The sequence below is a fragment of the Nematolebias whitei genome, chromosome 21 (genome assembly GCF_014905685.2).
Source record: "Nematolebias whitei isolate Nwh7 chromosome 21, NemWhi1, whole genome shotgun sequence".
In the NCBI taxonomy this organism is placed as follows: Eukaryota; Metazoa; Chordata; class Actinopteri; order Cyprinodontiformes; family Rivulidae; genus Nematolebias; species Nematolebias whitei.
The window spans coordinates 29,899,032-29,920,834 of record NC_056518.1 but is presented as its reverse complement, the minus strand read 5'-3'; the positions used below and the strand labels follow the sequence as shown (position 1 = coordinate 29,920,834).

Sequence of the window (21,803 nt, the reverse complement as noted above, 5' to 3'; positions counted from 1 at the left end):
ACACACACACACACTGAGGAAGCTGGTCTGTAAAATAAAGAGCTTTATCTTTCAGCTCAGACAAGGCTCTAATTTGTTGGTCCATCCCACCATCATTCAGGACTTTCAGACGTGTGAACGTCAGCGCTCCCCTCACCTAGGAGGGAGCATCCCAAGGCAACGTCACCCAGAAAAAAGGAACTGGGGAACCCCCACTCCTCGTCAGATCTGGGCTCCTGGGACCAAGCCAGAAAAAGTGGCAGGAAGCTATATCCACCTGCAAGAAGAGCCGTCAAGTTCAGGCGCTACGTCTGGCAGTTTAATACAAAGATCTGTTGGGAATGACTCTCAGCTACTACCACACAACACTAGCTCAGTATCTGTAAAACTGACCATTTCTTGTTTTCTAATATCAGCTGATCTTGTATCAGGCTGTACATCCAGGATCTTGGGTGCCTCTCTTACAACATTTATTAGAATAAATCTCAACAAATCATTTCTGCAGCGCGTCAGTCTACTCAAACGAGCAGAATTTCTTATTTTAGCACATAAGTGTTTGTTTTTAATGCACCTGTTTTTGTTTAGGGCCAAAACAAATTTACTGTTCAAACAACAATCTACCCCCGAAGATAACGAGGTGGAAGGAGAGCAGAGATAATCTGCAGCGATTAGGACGAATCTAATTAGTGCAGCCAGGAGCTCGCATGGAAATATATGATCATAATCTGAGCCTCAAACTCCATTTTTAAACGGAGAACGACATCCTTGGAGGTGTGCACGCACACACACCAGCTCTTCAAGACAATTAAATCAGGCGTAATTACAAACCCCCTCACACACAACTGCAGGGCCTCGAGAACACACACACACACACACACACACACACACACACACACACGCTGTGCACTCAGAGGCTGGTGAGTGGGTGGGTAGCTCAGGTTTGGTCAGGTTTAGTTCTGCTGTGTCTCCAGCTAAACAAACGTGGCTTTTCTTTAAAATCAGCTCCTCCCCTGGAGGCCCTCAGGGTTCTGTTCAGGGCCTCAGCTGTTCCCCTTCTGGAGCTGAGCTGGTTCTGTTGGACCCACTCCTCTAGATTAGGTCATATCTTGTTGGAGACTCAAAATTACAAGACAAGATGCACACTTCTTGTTGCACTTTCACTGAACTTGGTGTTTGTGACCAGTGAGCCACAGTTTGGATTATTTCATTTATTTTATACATGGTGTGCAGAGCTGTATTCCAGACCGTGCACGTTATTTTGGTGCCCATGTCCCGCCTCGGCAGTCACCCCCCACATTTACCATTTAACAATCTGCTGGAGTACCCTATGAAGATCAAGAAAGATGGATTCAAATCAATTTTAATAATTATTTATAGGGCTGCAATAACTAATCGATAAAATCTATAAAAATTGATTATTAAAAGTGTTGGCAACGAATTTCATTATTGATTCTTTGTGTCGCGCGATTATGCGTCTTTCGCAGCGCTACGGGAGCCGTTTTGTTCACCTGCGGTGCATTGTCAATGCTGATTGACTGAATAAAGTAAAAAAAAAAAAAAAGAAACTCTGCAGAGCGAGGGGGAAGGTGGAAGCAGAGCAGAGGCTGTTTTCAAAGGAAATTAAATACATTTTACAAATGACCGACGCAGAGAAAACGGTTCGACCCGAGTCCTCAACAGTGTGGGAGTACTTGACGCTTCACAAAAGATAAAAAATGCGCAACATGCAGCTTTGAAAAGTGATGACACGACACGGGAGAACCACGCTGATGAAACAAACATGTTTGGAAGTCAAACTAATTTCACCGCGGTGTGGATGAAGGAACTCAGCAGAGTAAGTCGCTACAATATTCTACATTTGTTCTGTTTCCAAGTGAGGAAACGTAACGTCGGTCTCTCCGGTAGCTGAAGCTGCTGGTTGTTTATCTTATCAATGACAGTGATAGAGAACGTGTATGTGTTTATTTCGGTTTAATTACCATACCATACCAATTTATTTATAGAGCACTAAAAACAGCAACAAGGCCAACCTAAGTGCTGTACAATAGAAACAAACAAGCACAGCGGACAGGAAAACATAAAATAAAAATATAGATACAAATAGCAGTGGATAATAACTAAATGGCCAACACTGTAGAATACAGACAGGATCAAAACAAATCACATAATATCATAATCACATCATAATTGGTACAAGCAGTGTTTAAATGTGATTTATAAATAAACTAATACAAAGATGGTAATAATTTAATGATTAAGCTTCAACTTTTAATTTGCTGGCAAAGTCTGAAGACACTGCTTGTATGGCAGGATGAATTGAATTTAAACAGGCATTAATGTAATTTATTCCATCTACTTAATTGTGTGTAATTAGTATTTTTATATGCATGTGTGTCTGTGTGTGTTTAATTGCTCTTTAGGCTACTTACTTGCCTGAACCTAACTGTAAGTGAAACAAGGCATTTCTTGAGTTCCTGTAAATTATGCTATAATACATATTTACTCTCTCATTCCAGAAAACAACAACAAACAATGACAGCCTTCATGATGGACAGACATCATGGACACCACAGCAGCAGCTGTCTTCACTGAAATCATCCTTAAATGATCGACACCGACACGAGGCCTCTGTCGATGGTTGAAGACAAAGGCTTTGCTACAATAATCCACACTTTTAATCCAGGTTACAATGATCCACACTTTTAATTTAGGTTACACTCTTCCTTCAAGGACAAATTTTACAAAGTAACTACATATTGTGCAGGTATAAAGCATAAATTTGTATATATTTTTGTGTACATTTATTTTTTATTGAAGCTATTTGACTAACTTTTTAATTTTTTAATTATTCAATATTTTACTAACAGAATAGTCAAGTAGCAACCTGTTTTTTGTGCGATTTGCTGTCAGTCAAATTTTGGAATAAAGAGGTAGAAATTAAAACATGTCCCCCACCCCAGATTCATTGACTAATCGGGAAGGAGGGGGAATAATCAACTGAATAATCGATTATTGAAACATTCGTTAGTTGTGGCCCTAATTATTCATCATCAGAGTGGTTCTTAGACATAGACATTCTTGACTGTTTCCTTGGATGTGTCCACTGCATGTGGCTCACAGGCTTGTTGATTGAATTTTGAACATGTTCAAATATTTTGTGTAACAAATTTATTTACAAAGAGTCATGGCAGGTGTCTCAAACTTGTCTCAATTTAGTTTCCAAGCAGCTTTAGATCTGTTTTCTGACCCTTGTATGAACTGTCCTCTGACCCAAAACATCTGAGGCCCAGGTCTTAAAACCACGTTGGCGATAAATAATTATAACACTGACTACTAAATTCAATTCAGTTAAAAAAAAAAGAAAAACAACTATTAATCCCAAAGGGAAATTAAGTGTTGTTGTAGCTCATCATCCAAGTTTCATTCAAGAGTTGTTAGATGCTGATAGCTGTGGGCAGGAAGGATCTCCTGCAGCAAATCCAAATAATCTGGCCACATATACTGATCCGTCCACCCAGAACCAGCTTGCTGTCAGATCCGGCGGGCCTCTCGATCCTCCTGGGCAGCAGGACTGCCCGAATGCCGGGCAGAATTCCTCCATGAGCGATGGTCACTCCTCCCAGCAGTCTGCAGAGCTCCTCGTTGCCACGGACAGACAGGTGAAGGTGCCGGGAGATGATCCCGGTCTTCCTGTTGTCACGAGCCGAGTTTTCCACCAGCTCCTGGATTTCGGCGGTCAGGTACTCGAGCACCAACGCCAGGTTGATGGGAAATGGTCCACGGCGCCTCCTTTTCAACTCATTTGGGATTTGGGGCTGTAGTTGAGGTATTTGAGCTTTTGAAATGTTAATCAGCTGCTCCTGGTTGTTAAAAAACACCTCGTTGTCATGGTTGCGCATCAGAACAAACGCCCAAAAGTAAAAAGGTTTCAGTAAAAGTCCTTCCAGCTGCACAGCATCCGATACCAGAGGAAATAATCATCTGAAAAAAGTGCTTTACATCCAGAAAATAGAGGAGTTAAAGTTTTCAAAAGCAATAACTCAAAATGAAAGTAACAGAGCTGCTCCAGCATGCAGCCACTCCGAGCGGCGCAATAAAAATACTGTTCAAAATCATTTTGGACGTGCACACCAGCAGATTAAATCCTTAATTGCCAGAGAGAGCCGAGACGGGCACGACGTGGGCAGTGAAATAATGTGCACGGCCAACAATACAGATTTACAAACACCCATCTTTGATTCTGGACTCAGGTCTCAGGGGCAGCAGCTTGGGCAGGGAGGTCCAGACATCTCTTTCCACAGCCGCCTCTTCTGGGAGGACTCCAAGGTGTTCCCAGACTCCTCATGCTCAGAAACCTTCAGGGTGTCCAGGGTCCATCTCTACCAGATGTCTGAACCACCTCAGCTGGCTCCTCTGGATGTGGAGGAGCTTAACGTTACAAGCTGTGATTTGTAACCAACTTCAGCTCACTGGTCTCAAATACTCAGAGTCCAGTGGGTTCATAATGGAAAGTTCTTCTATTTTCCCAAAGTTTGGAGTCACCAACGTGTCTCTTAAGAGTCATGGCTTCAGTGACATCTCTCTGTTCAACACTTGGTGATAAATCCTCATAATTCATAAATTTTAACCAGTGATTGTGTAAAAACCGCTAAAGTTCTGAAAAACTCAGTTCAGTCGTGTAAAGTCCAACGTGCTGTGGCCCGTTTAAACTCTGAATGATGGTTCTGATGTGAGATCTGAGCTGCAGGTCCAACAGGACCAATTGCTTCAATTAAACATCATTGAGGTCTATGAGGGGATTTTTCACATTTTTTAAAATTTAAATAAAATGTGTCATCTGATGTTCTGTTTCTCAAGTGTTCCTCATCAAGCAGCACGTTTTGACGTTTTCTTAGTTTGGGTTTTCTAAATCTGTGCGTTGGCATCCTTCGCCTCCAACATGGCCGTTATTTTATTTTTTCGTTCCTGACCAGGATTAAGGAAACTGTTGTGTCGGACATTTAACTGCCTCTCTGATGTTTCCAGGGAATCCCCCTCATTTCAGAGGGATCTGCTTCACTTTCTTTCAGCCTTCGAGTTAAACTGGCGCGCAGAGACAGAACGGCGGTCGGTATTTAATAACCCACTAACCCAGCCGTGGCCGTTTGATGGGGGCTGTGACATTTCTCAGATAGATGGGATTTCTGGGTCAGTTAGCGGCTGGCAGCGTGCTGCGGTGCTGAGCTCTTCCTCTGCAGATATTTTGGGGAGTGTGAGCGGTTCACTGAACAAAGATTAGAGGTTTAGTGAAATGGGAAGCAGTTACCGGCTGAGGGCTGAACGCATTCAGACTAAAGTACTCGTTAATGCGAGCTGGGGACCAGGAAGACTTCAGCTTTGAGGATAAAAAAAAAGGGATTCAGTTTTATTATCACTCGACGCCATGCGTGTGTGTATGTGTGTGTGTCAGCAAAATATCTCATGAACCACTGGATGAATTTAATGATCACTGGATGTTATGGGTGTAACGAGCTGAATCAGTACTTTACAGGGTGGTGCGCTTTCACAGACTTGCCTCCAAAAATAAAATTGTGGCACCCAAACAGACGAGCTGAAGCAGAGACGCCTACAACTGATTAGCCTTTGCTAATGTTCTGATCCAAGATGGCCACCACTAGGGGTTGAACGACTACCTAATTTTTAAACTCGACATTAACATAATAAAACTCGAGTACTTGATGACATCATATGATCTAAAGATGCATAAATAAATAAATAAATAAAACTGCAAAAAATGTCATTATTTACAAAAAAAGACCAACAAAACTTTGAGAGCATTAATTATGCTCCTACTGCAAATAAGTCACAGGAAAAACTAAACTATTATTTTTTATTATTAAGCTGCAAAAGTAAAAGAACGTGCAGCACGTCAAAAACAAAACTAACAACAGTGAGGCGGACGACCACCCCGCACCACCACCAGCTGTGGTGCGCATTAGGTTTAGTTTTAGAGATCAATATGTTTATAGGGTTTTTTTATAGGTTTAGAGATTAATATTTTTGTTTGTGAAACAAGGTCAGAGGAAGCTGGTTCTGGTTCGGTCATTGGACCCAGTGTTGCACCATATTTTGTGACCTGCAACAGTGCATGCAACACCGCCCCCTACGGTCACAATATACAGTGGTCACACAATATGGTGTAACACCGGTTCGCAACGAGCTCCAAACAGTCAGGAAGTAGATTCATTTTCTGTTCATCTTTAGTGAAATATTTCCAGACTATTGATGTATTTCTACCCGTTTGCCAAGACTGGGCCTGCTCCGCTCCATCCGTCTGCTTGGAGGAATCCATTTTATAACCCACGCCCGGTGCGGATCACGTGACGCAATGACGCAACAGCGGCGTAATGACGTCACCACGAATACTCAACATGAAATTAAAAAACTCTATAGATGTTTTAGGAATTGATGTGAAGGTTACTCGAGTAGTCTGTTAAAGCCCTAGCCACCACAGCTAGTAGCAAACAAACAAATGGTGGCAAGTCAGTCAGTTTTACAGACGTCGAGGTAAAATTTGGTTTGGTAGAAGCCGAGTCATCCCCAACACTTCCTCTGAGTGATAACAGATCAGACATTTGTTCAAAATTCTGGCACACCGTCAGTGAACGCCACTTTTTTTTAATTTATATTTGGATTATTTTTCTTTTTGTTTCTTCCAACGACCCGGCGGCAGCAGCGATGAATTGAGCGCTGAAACCTCGTCTCAGCTCCACATTCAATCATCTCATTTGTCTGAGATCAAAATAGTCTCCAGTTAATTTTTTTTTGGAGAACAGAGTGTAACTTTGTCGCCACAAAGTCTGGCAGTGTGTTCCTCCTGTTAACGCTCTGATCTCAGTGTGTGTGTGTGTAGCTAAATGGTGTGTGATTTGTGTGATTAGTGATGTGTAACGCTGTGATCCTCCCCTCTGGTCACACCACAGGCCTCAGATCAGACACATAAAATCCTCCAGGGCCTCATCAAACACCAACACACAGCCCGTTGAACAGAACTTTTACTTTTTTAACTTTGTGTCTGAACATAAAACACCTGACTTAACAAGCTGCTCTTCTTTTGGAGGATTTTTCAGCTGGTCCACATGTTGCATTTTGTAATTTAAGGTTTTTAAGACTTTTTTTGGTGATTCCCCCATACCTGCCCCTGACCTTTGACCCCTAAACCTGAAGTTACGAGGGAGTGGTCTTTAAAATCAACCACACTGAAACGGGACACGCCTTCATAAAGTTTATACTTTTTCAGCACTGAGGACTGGACCGTTCCAGGACCTTTAACTGGTTCTCTTTAAATGAGTGGAGTGTTCTTCAGCTGCGTGTTTAGGGGTCAATGTCCTGCTGGAAGGTGGACCTCCGTCCCAGTCTCGCATCTCTGGAAGACCAACAGGTTCCATCCATCCATGATCTTCTGGACTCAGGTCTTGGGGCATCAGCTTGATCGGGGGGTCCAGCCACCTCTTCCAGCTCTTCATCTCTAGGGAGGTGTCCAGCTACCCTACAGAGAGAACTCATCTAGACCTCCTGGATTCAGGATCTGGTTCTTTTAGTCCCTGCCCAGAGTTCAGGACCACAGGTGAGGGTAGGAACGTAGACGATCAATGAACAGAGAACAACAGGTCAACAATCAGTCTGAGGTGCTGTATTCACCTCAGACGGAGGAAGTCTTTCGGATGAAAGACGAAACGTTTCTACATTTTTTTGTTTCGTTTTTTTAATGTCCAGAGGACCAGATTTAACTTTTTTAGATTTTTCTACCTGGATTATTGAGCATGCATCAGGATACAATCAAATAAAGTTTAGCTCAAATTGAGATTAAAAGATTATTAAACAAAAAAACAATAACTGCTGAAATGACTATAAAAAATAAAACGTTTTATGGGCTATTTTGTGTTGATTATCTTGAAATCACTTCTTTTCATTTTATCAAATATCACAATGCTAACGTTATTAATAAATAAATCGTTAATATATAATAAATAGTTATTAATAAATCAGTGGAGTTTCTAACAGACCCGATCCTACATGAACCCTTTGGTTCCGACAGCTGATCTTTGACCTTTTGTTTACACCATAGATACGTCCCTGTTCATTTTGAGACGCAAGGGTGGATTGACACAATAGACAGGGACACTTTAATAAGTGGACATTGTCATTTTTTTGTTTGTTTTCTGGAGTGATTTGACGTCTCTGGAGACAAAATATAAAATAATTCCAGGTATAAATTCAATGCTCCCGTACTTCCTTCTTGTTTATCATCTTGTGAGTAAAATTTTAAAGTACAAAAGTGTTCTGATATTCACCTGAACTCCGAGGAACACAAACAACTCAGACAGCGTTTAGTAGATAACGGTGTATTCTCGGAGGAGCCATTAGCGCCGGAGCTTTCAGTGTGACAGCAGTGATTAATATGAGCTCATGCAGTCATTTAAAGAGGTCAGAGGTCAAACGGCCATCATCGTTAACGTCGGCGACCTGCGGCGGCAGACTTTTTGGCAGTCTCTCGTCTCCATGACGACCATTCACATCAGCAGGGAGTGGCTCCCAACACCCGGCCAGCAGCTACAGATAAATAACTCCCTCCTGAGGAGAACATCGAGACCGAATCCAGAAAAACACAACGTGATGGTCGCCTCCTGAACTGAGAGGAATATTACCAACGATACGTCTCCGGACCATCAGAACATCTGAAACTAAAAGCTACAAGACAAAAAAATCTACTAACAATACTTATTGTATTAGCAATGAAAGGCCCAAAAGTCCTTCAAAGAATGCCTGATCATCCACCACCTCTGATCACCTCATGATTGAAAATGACAAAGCAAAGCTTAACTCAGTCTTTTAGCACTCTGAGTTTTTGTTGGGGATGACTCTCACCTACAACCACAAAAAATTAGATTAATAAATGTAAAAATGACAAGAGGCATTTTTGTGATTTCCAAAACCAGTTGGCTGTGGCAGCCATTTTCAAAAGTTGTTATAACTACAACCCCACTTCCATAAAATGTTTGGATGTTTTTGAAGACAACTGGTCCCCTCTGGTCCTCCAAAACTTTCAAAAACTAGTTTCCTCAAGCCCTCAAAAACCTCCGACTGGTCTCCTCAAGCCCTTCAAAACCTCCAACCATTGGTCTCAAGCCCTTCAAAACCTCCGACTAGTCTCCTCAAGCCCTTCAAAACCTCCAACCATTGGTCTCAAGCCCTTCAAAACCTCCAACCATTGATCTCAAGCCCTTCAAAACCTCCAACCATTGGTCTCAAGCCCTTCAAAACCTCCAACAACTGGTCTCCTCAAGTCCTCAAAAATCTCCAAAAACTAATTTCCTCAAGCCATCAAAAACCTCCAACTGGTTTCCTGAAGTTCTCCAAAACCTCCAACAACTGGCCTCTTCAGGTCCTGGACGTTTAGACTGTTAGAAGAGGAGCTCTTCTCAGGGCAAACATGGACCATTTAAGATATTTACTTACTGTGGATTTAAAAAAGGGTAATGCGATTTTATAATTCTTGCATTCTGTTTTTACATTTGACACAACGTTCTAACTTCAGATTTGCGGTTGTAAACAGTGATTCCTCCTCGTCTCTCGTCTCCATCCTTTAACTACCTTCCTCCTCCCCCCTCTCCTCCTCCTCCGACTCTTTTAGACCATCAGTCTCTGCCGGGCTCAGCAGCTCGGTGTTAATCAGCTTACTGCCAATGAGCCTGAGCTGACAACCTGCAAAAACTGAGAGGGGGGGGGGGGGGCATGGCAGGAAAGTGGACTTAAAAATAAAAATGAAACTAATATATGATCTCTGGTTTTAGGAGGGAAAGCTAAACAGAGTAAAGATTAAACGAGACAAAGGAGGAAGTATTGGAGGATTAGGTCCGGTCTCGAGGCCCCCCAGAGAAACTCTTCGGCTGCTAAGCTCATGCAGCTCCTGTGAGACGCATACGGCTCTCTTTGTGTCTTCAGTTCTGGTTTCTTGGACAGTTTTTTATTCTGCGGCTAAGTCAAGGATTTAAACTGGGAGGTGGTTCAAAAGCCCAGTTTTAGAGTTCCAAGTCTGGTTCTGGTTGACCCGTTACAGCAGTGCCAACAGAAAGTCCAGATGTTGAAACATGTTCTGACGGTAAGAGAGCTGGGCGAGCCTCACATTCAGGGCTCCTGGACAAATGGGTCTGACATATTTAAAGACCTAAATTGGTCATTTTTCTCCCTCTGGCCGGTTCTTCCTTTTTTTGGCTTATTAGGAGCTAAAAATAGGAAAAAGATGGCAGAAGGCAGCCGGTCACAGTTTACTCACAAAACATTTATTTAGGGACACATCAATATGAGGAAACAGTTGTGAGAGCTGGCGGGTGATATGCATTCCTTTGAGGGTCAATGTGTGGTTGGAACTGATCCCAGTTCAGTTAATCTTTGGTTTAAACTCCTTCGGCTTATTTCAGACTTTTTGTTTATGTCCCCTCCTCCCCCCCTCTCTCTGCCACCCGTCCCATCCTGTCTTCTTTTTGTTGGACCGTCCTTAGCTCTTAATGTACCCTGCCCTTTTTTGTTTTTTTTTTCCCCCCCCCCCCCCCTCTTTAACCAGCCTTCAAACAGACCCTCCCTGTTCCCTCCATCCCTGCTGAAGGACGGAAAGTCTGTCTTCCAGAAATAGCTGCAATAATTACCCTCCAGTGATTTCTTTTTTCCTTCAAAGCCTCTTTCTGCTCCTTCACCTCCTCTTTTCTAGGTTTCTTCTCCTCTTGGAGAGATTCCAGTTTTTTTTGTTTTTTTTTGGGGGGGGGGGGGGGGGGAGAATTCTTGGCTTTCTCCTCCTCACAGTCAGGTTCTTTTGGACTCTGCTGGTTGAACAGAAAAGCAGTTCCTGCTGAGGTCAGCGGTTTTCTGTCCAGATGTTTCAGAAACAAAGATCTCAAACGTCTGACTTCCAGACTTTTCTCACGACACCTGTTAGGAGAAACTTATTGGATCTGAAAACAGAACCAAGTGGGTTTGGGGCGACTTAAAGCTTGACAGAAGATGTTTTTTTCTGGCTGAGCAGCCGGTTGTTTTTAGGGAAGGGGTTAATTTGTATGGGCAGCACGGTGGCGCAACTGGTAGAGCTGCTGCCTCTCAGCGAGCAGGTCCTTGGTTCAAACCCGGTCCAGGGGCCTTTCTGGGTGGAGTTTGCATGTTCTCTCCGTGCATGCGTGGGTTTTCTCCGGGTGCTCCGGTTTCATCCCACAGACCAAAAACATGCATGTTAGGCTGATTGGTAACTCTAAATTTTCCCTAGGTGTGAGTGAGAGAGTGAATGGTTGTTTGTCTCGTTTGTCTCCATGTGTCCCTGTGATGGACTTGCGACCCGTCCAGGGTGTACCCCGCCCCTCGCACAGTGATTGCTGGACATGGGCACCAGCGACCCCCGTGACCCAAAATGGAAGAAATGGGTAAAGATAATGGATGGATGGATGGATGGTTAATTTGTATGTGGTTTAAACCCCTCCCACTAAGGCTCTGATGCTCCGCCTTCCTTGCTCCAATCTGTAATCAATGAGCCATTGGATGCTGGTTGGACTGAGCCGACAGACAGAGTTCTGATGGGTTCTGCTGGCCCACTCGGGATCACTAGAACCTGCAGGGACGGCATTCTGATGAGACACGGAGTGCACGCCTAAAAAGGATGTTTAATCTTAAAACAGAGTCAGACTTTTTTTTATCTCTCAGAGGAGGTAATGGGGAAGACTCTCAGCTACTACCACAACTAAATACTGCTTGCTTACAGCATCAATCCTAAACAGCTAGATGCTACATGCTAACAGGATCAGTCCTGATCAGTTAAATGATATCAGAGGCATCAGGTCTAGAAGGGAAACCCAGAACTTCCTTGTTCCGGCTCCTCCTTGAGAATCTCTGAGAGGATTGATAATCCTTCTGAGGTCTCAACAGGAGGAACCAGGAGGAACTTAGATTTTCTTTCTGCTCCATGTTAAGTTGGTCTAGAACAACCCCCCGTCACCCAGGACTTGTGGAAACCTAAGAGTTCGTCCCATCCGAGGAGCTCTGTAAGTTCAGAACCAGAGAAAGTGGAGCTCAGAAGTTGAATCAAACCAGACTGATGAAGAGCAAGATTCCAGAGGTCAAAGGAACAATGGCTTCTCTTCAGCAGACTTTCAGAGCCCCCCCCCCCCCCCCCCCCCCCCCCCCCAACTCCAATAACCAACACAACAACCTTTCAGAGTACCGGTCCAGAGTGCCGGGCTAAAAGACGTTCTTTTACAGATGTACGGTTATCGCTCTGACACAACGGGACATCATCGCTGTTTTTACCCACCCGGTGTGGGGGTGGGGGGGCTCCGTTGGTCCTAATGGATCAGGAGCTGAAGGCTGAAAAACAAACATGAAGCTTTTAAAAGGGACAAAGTGCAGAACTCGTCCGGTTCTGGATGAATGGATGGAGCCATTTCATTGAAAAAAGGAAGAAATGAATGATTGAAACCAGCAGCTCTATCAATGATTCATCAAAACAGGACCGGGTTCTGAAGAATTCAAACGGGTCGAGCACTTCAGGAACCAGGGTCCATTCTTAAAAACACCAGACGGAGGCCGGTGAGGAGATCAGAACCAAAACATGAAACCAGAGATGAGCTTTCATTCACAAAATGTTTGGCCTTTAGGGAACCGGAGATACCGGATTTTGCTAATTTTACTTTGCTTTTTCAGCTACAGCTCAATTAATTTTAGCTGTGGTTTAGCAGCTAAACCACAGCTAAAAGGAACATTTTATTGACTGTTAATGTCTCAACTAGGGTTGAACGAGTATATAATTTTTAAACTCGACATTAACGTAATAAAACCCGAGTAGAACTCGAGTATTTGATGACATCATAGATCCCAAGAAACAAAAATAAATAAATAAATAAAACCGCAAAAGTAATTATTTATAAAAACAAAGACCACAAAACATTGGGAGCGTATATTATGCTCCTCCTATTTATCATACTGCAAATAAACTAAACTATTAGTTATTATTATTAAACTGCAAATGTGAAGAAACATGCAGCACGTCAAAAACAAAACTTAAACCGAAACTGGTTCTGGTTCGGTGGATTGGACCCGGTGTTACACCGTACTCTGTGACCTGCAACAGTGCAACACCGCCCCCTACGGTCATACGGTGGTCACAGAATATGACGTCACTACGGATACTCGACATTACATTTTTAACCTCGATAGATGTCCTAGCAATCGATGTGTAGATTACTCTGTTAATGCCCTAGTCTCAACGCCCATCGGTTCCGCCCCACACCGCACCAGTTAAGGGCCCTCCCACTGCCGGTACCACCCCACTCAGCCCAGTTCATGGGACCACCTTGTTTGTGGTTCCGAGCGAGCTGCTCTGAGGACCTGATTTTGACGTAAGCAGACAGCAGCCATTGATTAGTCAGCAGAGCTACGTCACTAGATGACCTCCAAACTACATCAGAACCTTCACTTGTCGTGTTGACGGACGGTGCCACAAGAAATGAGCGCATTCACTGAGAGGTACCAGAGATGATTGCAGAATGGCTACACCCGGACTTATAAACAGCGCCAAGATAAGCTAAAGAAACTGAAGTCCTGCTATAGGATGATTAAGGACCATATAACAGGTGAAGTGGCTCCAACACAATGACCTGTTATGACTCCGCCCACAGAGCGTAGAACAGGTCACAGTGACAAATCACCTCCACCTGAGAAGAACCGATAAGATGAGAGCAGAGTGGAGTCGCACTCATCCATGGAAGAGGCTTTACAGTCCTCCACATTTTAACTAGTTGTAGCGCCACCTATTGGTTGAAGTTAGTAACCGTTTAGTATTACGGTACGTAGCAGTTGTTTTTTCTTTGGACAAACTTCTCAAAATGGTTCACAGTTTAGGCTCCATGACTGATTTTGTAAAACATTTTCTTTGATATGCTATAGGCCACGCCCATTGCACTTAAAAACAATTAAACTTTTTGTTTTTTTAAGTTCAAGGGAAGGTACAAAAAGTTTTTGCTCGATTCATAACGATCTAATTAGCCAATTAAGAGAAACAGTTTTAATCTGTTTATAACATCCTGTAAAGGACAGCGTTCGTCACTCTAGTCCACTTTCTCAGACTTGAGTCCAGTAACAATATGAACAGGTATCTAGTTTAAAGGTCTGGCTAAGCATTTAAAAACAGTTAGCCTAGGCATATTAATTGAACAATTTAAAATACAAATACCCGTCGTTGAAAACTTCTAGTCTGAGGTGTCTAGATTTTAGATGGTGAGTTTAACTGTGATCTAACTTGAAAACAACAACAACAAAAAAACCTTTCAGACATTTAAGTGTAGATTTTTTTTATTTATTTTGTGCTATAAAAAAATTGTAAGGTGGAAATGGGCGTGGCCTATTCCATGTCACTCAAAGTCTAGCAAATATGGTGATATAAGCCATTAATTTTAGCAACTAGCGGTTTATAAGTTATGTGAACAAATGCAAAATCTACAATTATAGCGCCCCCTATAGGTGGACCTGTGTGAACATTTTTCTTCGCTGGCCATAGTTACTACGATGCATCATCCCAATGCTCATTGCGGTTTGGGTCACAGCGTGACTCATTGGCGGAATAAAAATAAAAATCATGAAAATAAAGAGCACAGATACAATAGGGTTCCATGCTGGAACCCTAAATGTTCTGGACCCCCCAATAAAAAGTTTGTGTTTTTGTCAAAGACACTTTTTGCACCGATGAATTTTAATTGTCTGATAAATGAAACGGCTCGCTCCTGAGGTGACCTTTGACCTCCCCGTGAGGATAACGAGCAGAGAGGCGGTTTCCTCAACAATCAATTAAGCATCAGCTGAACATCCTGGGGGGGGGGGGGCGCTCATCATTTGTGACATCCATCATGTTGTCAGAGGAGGGAGGGGTCCATTCCTCCATCAGTCTCTCTATTGATTTATGTTTAGACGGTTTAGGTTTAATTAATTTTTTCTATTTTTTTAAACCCTTTTCTGTTTTGGTAAATTTTTACTGTCTTTGTTTGTGTGCAAGTTCTGTTCACCTGATGAAGGTGAGCCCGTTTGTCTTTTTTGTGTTTTTAAATTGCTCCTCAGGTTTTATATTCCTTGTCCCCCCACAGCTTTAAGACCCGAACAAAACCTTCAAACCAAGCGGCTCCATCAGGAGCAGGGAGTTTTGGTAGCAGCACATCATACGGCGTCGTGAATATTTACAGACACTAAGACAACAACAAAAAAAGTCCCCATAGAAAACAGAATTTACTGTAGTTTTTTTTTTTTTTAAGTGATAAAACGTGGTCCTGTTTGGATCAGCAGAACCATCATTCAGAGTTTAAACAGGTGACAGAACGCTGGACTGAACGGTTTTTACACCTCAATGATTTTAACAACAACAGAGAATTCCTGTAGATCTTAAACACAAAATGTTCAACTTAGAGCGGGCACACAGTTTTTACTTCCTTCTGATACGGCTGATACATCCAGCTGAAGGGACATTTGTCTCGACCTGGTCTCTCTGCTGTAGGACCAACAGTTTTCTCTTCAGTTCCTCCAGACCTCGGAGGTCACACACCCTACAACGCCCACTGACCTCCACTGCTTCTGAGCTCAGAGTTTTCTCTTTAAAACCAGAAGTCTCTCTTTAAGTCGTCACATCTAAAGAAATCATTGTAGAAACAGCAAATTCACAGTGATTGTTTGAGGCTTACTTTCTACTCTGCGTTTCAGTCTGTCTTGTTAGGAGTGAAATCAGGGAGTGAGACTCAGGCGTGTGGTTACCAAGGTGACCTTAATCAGCTAATCTTTTTTTTTTTTGGCTATTCTCTACAGTTCATCTATCAAAACGTCGGCCATGTTGTCAGCTTAAATGATTACAGAATAAAACCCCAAATCATTATCAAGCTTTATTCAGCTAAAACCGTGGATTTCCACCTCCTTATTTGCTTTTAACTAAAAAAATTAACTCAGCCAACTTCATTTTTTATTACCACCAGCACCTTTAGCTGACTGCACCGAGCTGAACGAGCCGAACCACATTTTCATAAAAGCAGGTTTTTAAAAATAAATGAATAAATGTTTTAAATTACTGAAAATAACCTGGAAATAAAAAAAACACAAGGATTCAAACTTTCGAGAGTCTGAGACTGAACAACAAGCTACGAAAAAAAATCACCGCTGAGTGCTTAATGACAGCTGAAATTTACTAAATAATAGCTGAAAGCTAGAAGAGAAGAATGCAAACTGAAAGCTAAAATGAGCAAAACACAAACTCAAAATTAAATTCTAAATGAAAGCCCAAAACAGGAAATAAATATTAGATTAGCAAACAAGCTAAAAGCAGCAAAAGTTTAGCTAAGTTGGAATGCAAAAGCTAAAAGTAGAGGAGCAGTAGCTAAAAGCTAAAAAGTAGCATAAGAGTCAGAACCAGTAGCTGAAGCTGATGTCAAAGAGAACCAAGTTTTTGAAGGAATAAAAAACTGTAAAAAGCATGTTTGATAAGTAGAAAACAATAGCTAAAAGCTAGAATTTATAGACGGCAAAAAGCTAAAACTAACAAAACTGTAGTTGAAATCTAAAATCATCAAATCATTAGCTAAAAGCAGTGAGTAAAATGCCATGTAAAATATTAAACACTAGATAAATGCTGAAAGTAAACTGCCAGCTAAAACAGCTAAATGTTAGCTAAGAGCTTAAAGTAGCATAAGACACAAATAGAACCAGTTTGCTGAACAATGTTTTTGAAATTATTGGAGATCTGTGTATTTTTATGGGGAAGATTGTAAATAAAGTTACATATTTTCTAAAGTATAAAAGTAAAAAAACAACTAAAGTCATAGCAAACAGCTGAATGAGGTGACAGTTTACTGTAGATGTAGGAACAGCTAAAAGACTTAATGATTTAATGACAGCTGAACCTTAAAGCTTCAGAGTGGTACCCGAGGCCCACATCAGCTGAAGGACTTTAAAACTGGGCCGTAAAGAAAAAAAAACGTTTCTCCAAACACAAACAGACAAAACTGTCAGGTTTTCTTGGTGCAGCAGCAGAAAACCCATTAGATGGTTCTGAAAGGCTCCTGGTCAATTTGTCCTCTAAATGGATTCTGTGAGGAGACGAGAGGCGAAGAGACAAATCCTGGCAGACGAGCTGCATCTCTATCCGTCCCACAGCAGCCGAAGGCTAACGGAGCACCTGTCCTCCTGTCGCAGGTGATCATTTCAGGTGACCGGAGTGAAAACAGCTGCAGAGGAGAAAACACCTCCTCTGTTGGATCAACAATCTGCTCTCCGAGCTAAAGATTATCCGATAGTCTGGAGAACTGAAGCTGACGGAACCGACCAGCAGAACCTGAACTCCAGATCAGCTATAACATACTGGTTGTTTAGTTTTCTGCAAACTGTCGTTTTAAACGAGGGTAAAGAAAATATATGGATCAAAACTCATTCAGGAGGAGTGCTACGACTTTTAGCTTATGTAACTTTTATACTTGTCAAAACGTTTAAGTTTATTAACAAATAAAATTCACCATTAAAGCCTCTTCTGTTCCTTCAAAAACATTGTTCTTCAAATCTTAAGATACATGCTCTGCTTTTGTTTTCTTTAATTTAGTTCTGCCCCATTTAGCTGTTAGATAGCGCTATGCCGTTTTTAGCAACTTTTAGCTACTGCTCAGCTACTTGTAAATAAGCTCATATAGGTCAGAGGTCACACACAAACTCCCTGCAACTCTCGCCTATCTGAGCTCACTTGTATCTAAAACCGCAAGGACGTAAAAACTTGTGTTTGACGACCAGAACCTGATTTAACTTTTATTTTGACCCACTTCCTGTTTGAAGTTTATTTTCCGCTCAGCTTCAGTCTGCCTGTCTTATTAAGAGTGCTGTCAGCCACTCACCCAATAAAATTAAAGAAACACTTTCCTCTCATTTTCAAACATCTGCTTGTTCTAAACTCTTGCTGCAGCACAGGAACAATCTTCAACAGCTGAAGACCTAAAGAACAACTGCTTACCTTTTACCCAGAGTGCTAAGCGGCGTGCTGAGGTTCAGCAGAGCCAGAGCCGGGTTCCGGTTGCGTCCGGTCGTCTTGACGGCAGCTGGCTCCTTCCTCGGGGTTTGGGGCGCTGGGCTGCTGCCGGGCTTGGTGTCGAGGTCCTTCAGCACGTCGTAGTTGATCTTGGAGGAGATCTTCTTTTGCTCCAGCATCTTCCCAATGGCTTCATCGGCGGAGCTGGCTCTGATCGGGAGGCGTCGCTTTGAAGGTCGCTTCGGCTGATTCAGACAAAAAACAAACGTCACTCTCATTTTTTACAAAACACAAACTGTTCCTGTGGAGAAACAAATTCATGTTCATTCAACCGAAAAACATCTGGCCATCCTCAGATCTGACTTCAATGTTTTAATGAAACTCAGAAATCATCGCATGATTAGCCGAGTAACTTTAAGAATTCAAGATGGCCGCCCTGCCCTGCTACACTTCTGCCACTTTTAGTTAAAAAAAAACAACATTTCATGTAAAATAACTATAAATATCCCCCTCGTTTAGAGTGACTTTAGAGGATTATTGAAACCATTCAACCATTGAATCATGCATGTTGATGCAGGGAAACAGTTAAAACCTGCAGGATGGTTGCCCTCAAGGACCTAGACTGGACAACCCGAGACTACAGTCTCTAAATCTAAAACTCTGGTGAAGATTTGTTTTCTTCATTACCGTCTTTCTCTTTGCCACTCTCCCATAAAGCTCAGACCAGTGAAGAACTCTGGCAACAGTTGTTGTATGCTCAGTCTCCTATTTCATCTGCTGGAGCTTGTAGCTCCTTCAGGAGTGGTCTCAGGAGTCTCTCTATTCTCCTTCACGATCTCTCACTTTGTGAGGATGGTCTGCTCTCTGTAGATTTACACATGTTCCATGTTCCTTCCATGTCTTGATTGTGGACTTAAGAGAACTCCTGAGAGAAACCCACCACGACTTGTACTTCATCTTTTCTCCGATTTGACTTCTGAGTCACTTCAGAGGGGTGAAAACTTTGATGCTCCATAAAAATTGTTGTTTCATCAAAACTTTTTTAAACAAGATTTACCCGTTTTTCTTTGTAGATCCCAAGCGCCTTCTCTTCAGCTATTTTAGCTTCTTTTTCTGAAAACGAGAAACAAAACGAGAATATAAACATTTCAACGTCAAAAAATAAAAACAAACAGTCACAGCCAGAGCACTGATACTTTGGTTTAAACCAGCTGATGCAGCTAAACCAGAGGTACATTCATCCGAAAGCACACGATGCAGATGAATCAGACATAAAATCAGCTAAAAGTAGCCGATGAGATGAACCAGAGGTAAAATCAGCCAAAAGCAGCCGATGCAGGTGATCCAGAGGTACAATCAGCCAAAACACATCGTGGGCTACTCACGTTTCTGCTCTTTGAGGTAGTCGGCGTTTTCAGCCATCCAGAAAGCCGTCTTGACTTTAATTTCATTGTCGCTCAGCAGATACTGCAGAGAGGCAGAGTCCAGTTAAGGTAGAAGGTACCAGATACGACCCGACCCACAGAACCCGTCTAGATCCAATCAGGTTAATTCTGCCTCTGTTTGAGGAGTTTCAGCTTAAAGTTCTGGTTAAATCCAAAAAGGTTTTGTTTTAAGAACGAGGACAAGAAATAAAATGTCTTAAAGAAAACAGCCTCAGTTTTCAAAAACTGAACCAAACTGTTGCCAGAAACATCATAATTTAATAAACCATAGTGTTGGTTCAAACGTTTTCTATCTGGCAACCCAAAATTTCTGTAATTCCACATTTTCCATTTATTTAAACTATTTCTTGTGTATTTTTAAAGGTAATTTACTTATTTTGTTTATTAAACGACTTGATTTTGTAAGTTTCCTTTTTCTTTACATGACCATAATGTAATTTTTATAAGTTTAATTAATTCTTATTGTGTATTTAAAGATTGTTTCAAGTGGATGATAAATATCAGTGTGACATGAAATCATAATCGACTGATCAAAATGTTTTAATTTCCGTTTTCCAGACCTGTGGGCCTACATGACCTTTGACCTGCTGACTGAGGTCAGTAGAGTGAGATGGAGCTCATTGCATGGTCTGACCTTCAGGGTGAATCTGCTGTGGACATTGTCAGCTGTCTGAAATGTTTTCCACTTGTTAATAATCTTTCTGTAGAACGATGGATGACCTTTGACCCTTTCCAGATCGATAGGCAGCAGCAGCTGCTTCTCTGAGGTCATTGCTGATGTCTTTCCAACCTGGCGTGTTTACACACGCGTTTGCTCCAGATCAGACCTGAACAACACGGCTGCACCTGATGATCAGAACCAACAGGGCAAATTTCTGCCACGCAGCAACGGCTCAAACATTTTATTGTTTATCTGAGTTTGAATTTTGTTTTAGCACGACTGTTCAGAATCAGATGAAGCCACAACATAAAAACACACGAGACAAAGTTTTACTTTTTTTCCCCAGATTTTTGAAGAACTTCCTGTTCTTTGTGTAAACTGTAGTTTCTCTGCGTTGGTTCGGTCCAGATCGGACCTCGCTGAACTTCAGGTACGCACCTCATCGATCTCTGCGTCGTCGATCCCACTCAGGTCCAGCTCCCCGCCGTCAGTGGCACCATCTGTCACAGAGACAACCAGAACCGACCCGTTTATCAGAATCATACAGCGACCCATCGACCCACTAACTCAACAGAACATTCGCTAGTCTTGTACTTTTAGTTTCTAGCTAGACTTTTGATATTTTTAGCTTTTATTGAGCATTTTGCTGCTTTAGCTTTTACTTAGCCTATTGGTGCTTTTAGATTTCGGCTAGCTTCTTGCCACTTTAACAAGCCTTTTGGAAGTTTTAGCTTTTAGCTAGGCTTTTGCTAATTTTGCTTCTAGCTGCCTTTGAAATTTTTACCAAGGTTTATGCAAATTTTAGTTTTAATGAAAGTTTTGCTACATTATCTGTTAGCTAGCATTTTATTTTTAGCTTTCATTCTGCTACTTTTAGCTAATCTTACTACTTACTATACTTTTTTAGCTAGTTATTTGCTACTTTTGGCTTTTAACTAGCTTTTGCTACTTCACATTTTTGCTCATTTTAGCTTTTAGACTTTTTTTTGTTGCTACTTTTTGTTTTTAGCTAGTAGATACTTTTAGTATACTTTTTTTAGCTTTAGATACTTTTGCCTTTTATTAAGACCCAACAAAGTTCAATCAGGTCATCTGGACTGTTTCATTTTTTGTCGAGACTTTTTGTCCTTCATCCAAAAGGACTTTCGAGGAGCAACAACAAACTTGGTCCCACAAGCAGCACACTCACACAGTGGACCAACCAGTTTGCTGGTGATAAGATGGTTTCTGGGGCCCGCCCTCTCCCCCGTCGACTCCTCTGAAGCAGCCAAAGCCAAAGTGGTTCAAAACACCAAAGTTCATGCTCAGTAATCCAGGTAAAAAAATCCAGCAATGTTCAGTCAAGTCATCTGGCCATTTTATTTTTGTTGAGACATTTTGTCCTTCATCCAAAGGACTTCATCTGTCCAACCTTTTATTAAGAATTTTGCTGCTTTAGCTTCTAGTTAGCCTTTTGCCATCTTTAGCATTAACCTCATTTTCCAAGTTTTAGCTTTTCACTTCTTTAAGCTTTTTGTCTTTGACATTTTGACCCTGAAGATCAAACCTCCAGACTGAGCAGTGTCTTCAGTCCCACGACCTGAGTCTTCATCATGGAGAGACAGGCGACATGTGAGGGACACACCCGTCCTCAGATGAATGGGGGGGGGGGGGGGGGGGGGGG

General features: G+C 42.0%; 1 protein-coding gene across 1 annotated transcript in view; it reads right to left on the bottom strand.

Moving 5' to 3' along the window:
* The window catches only part of brf1a (BRF1 RNA polymerase III transcription initiation factor subunit a), a 55,264-nt gene that overhangs the window by 11,550 nt on the left and 21,911 nt on the right, over window positions 1-21,803 (bottom strand). Inside the window, exons 12-15 of the mRNA XM_037695098.1 lie at window positions 20,579-20,640; window positions 19,420-19,501; window positions 19,092-19,147; window positions 18,020-18,279 (exon numbers count right to left, since the gene is read on the bottom strand). Of these exons, the coding sequence (XP_037551026.1) occupies window positions 18,020-18,279; window positions 19,092-19,147; window positions 19,420-19,501; window positions 20,579-20,640 (460 nt within the window). The remainder of the gene's footprint in view (window positions 1-18,019; window positions 18,280-19,091; window positions 19,148-19,419; window positions 19,502-20,578; window positions 20,641-21,803) is intronic.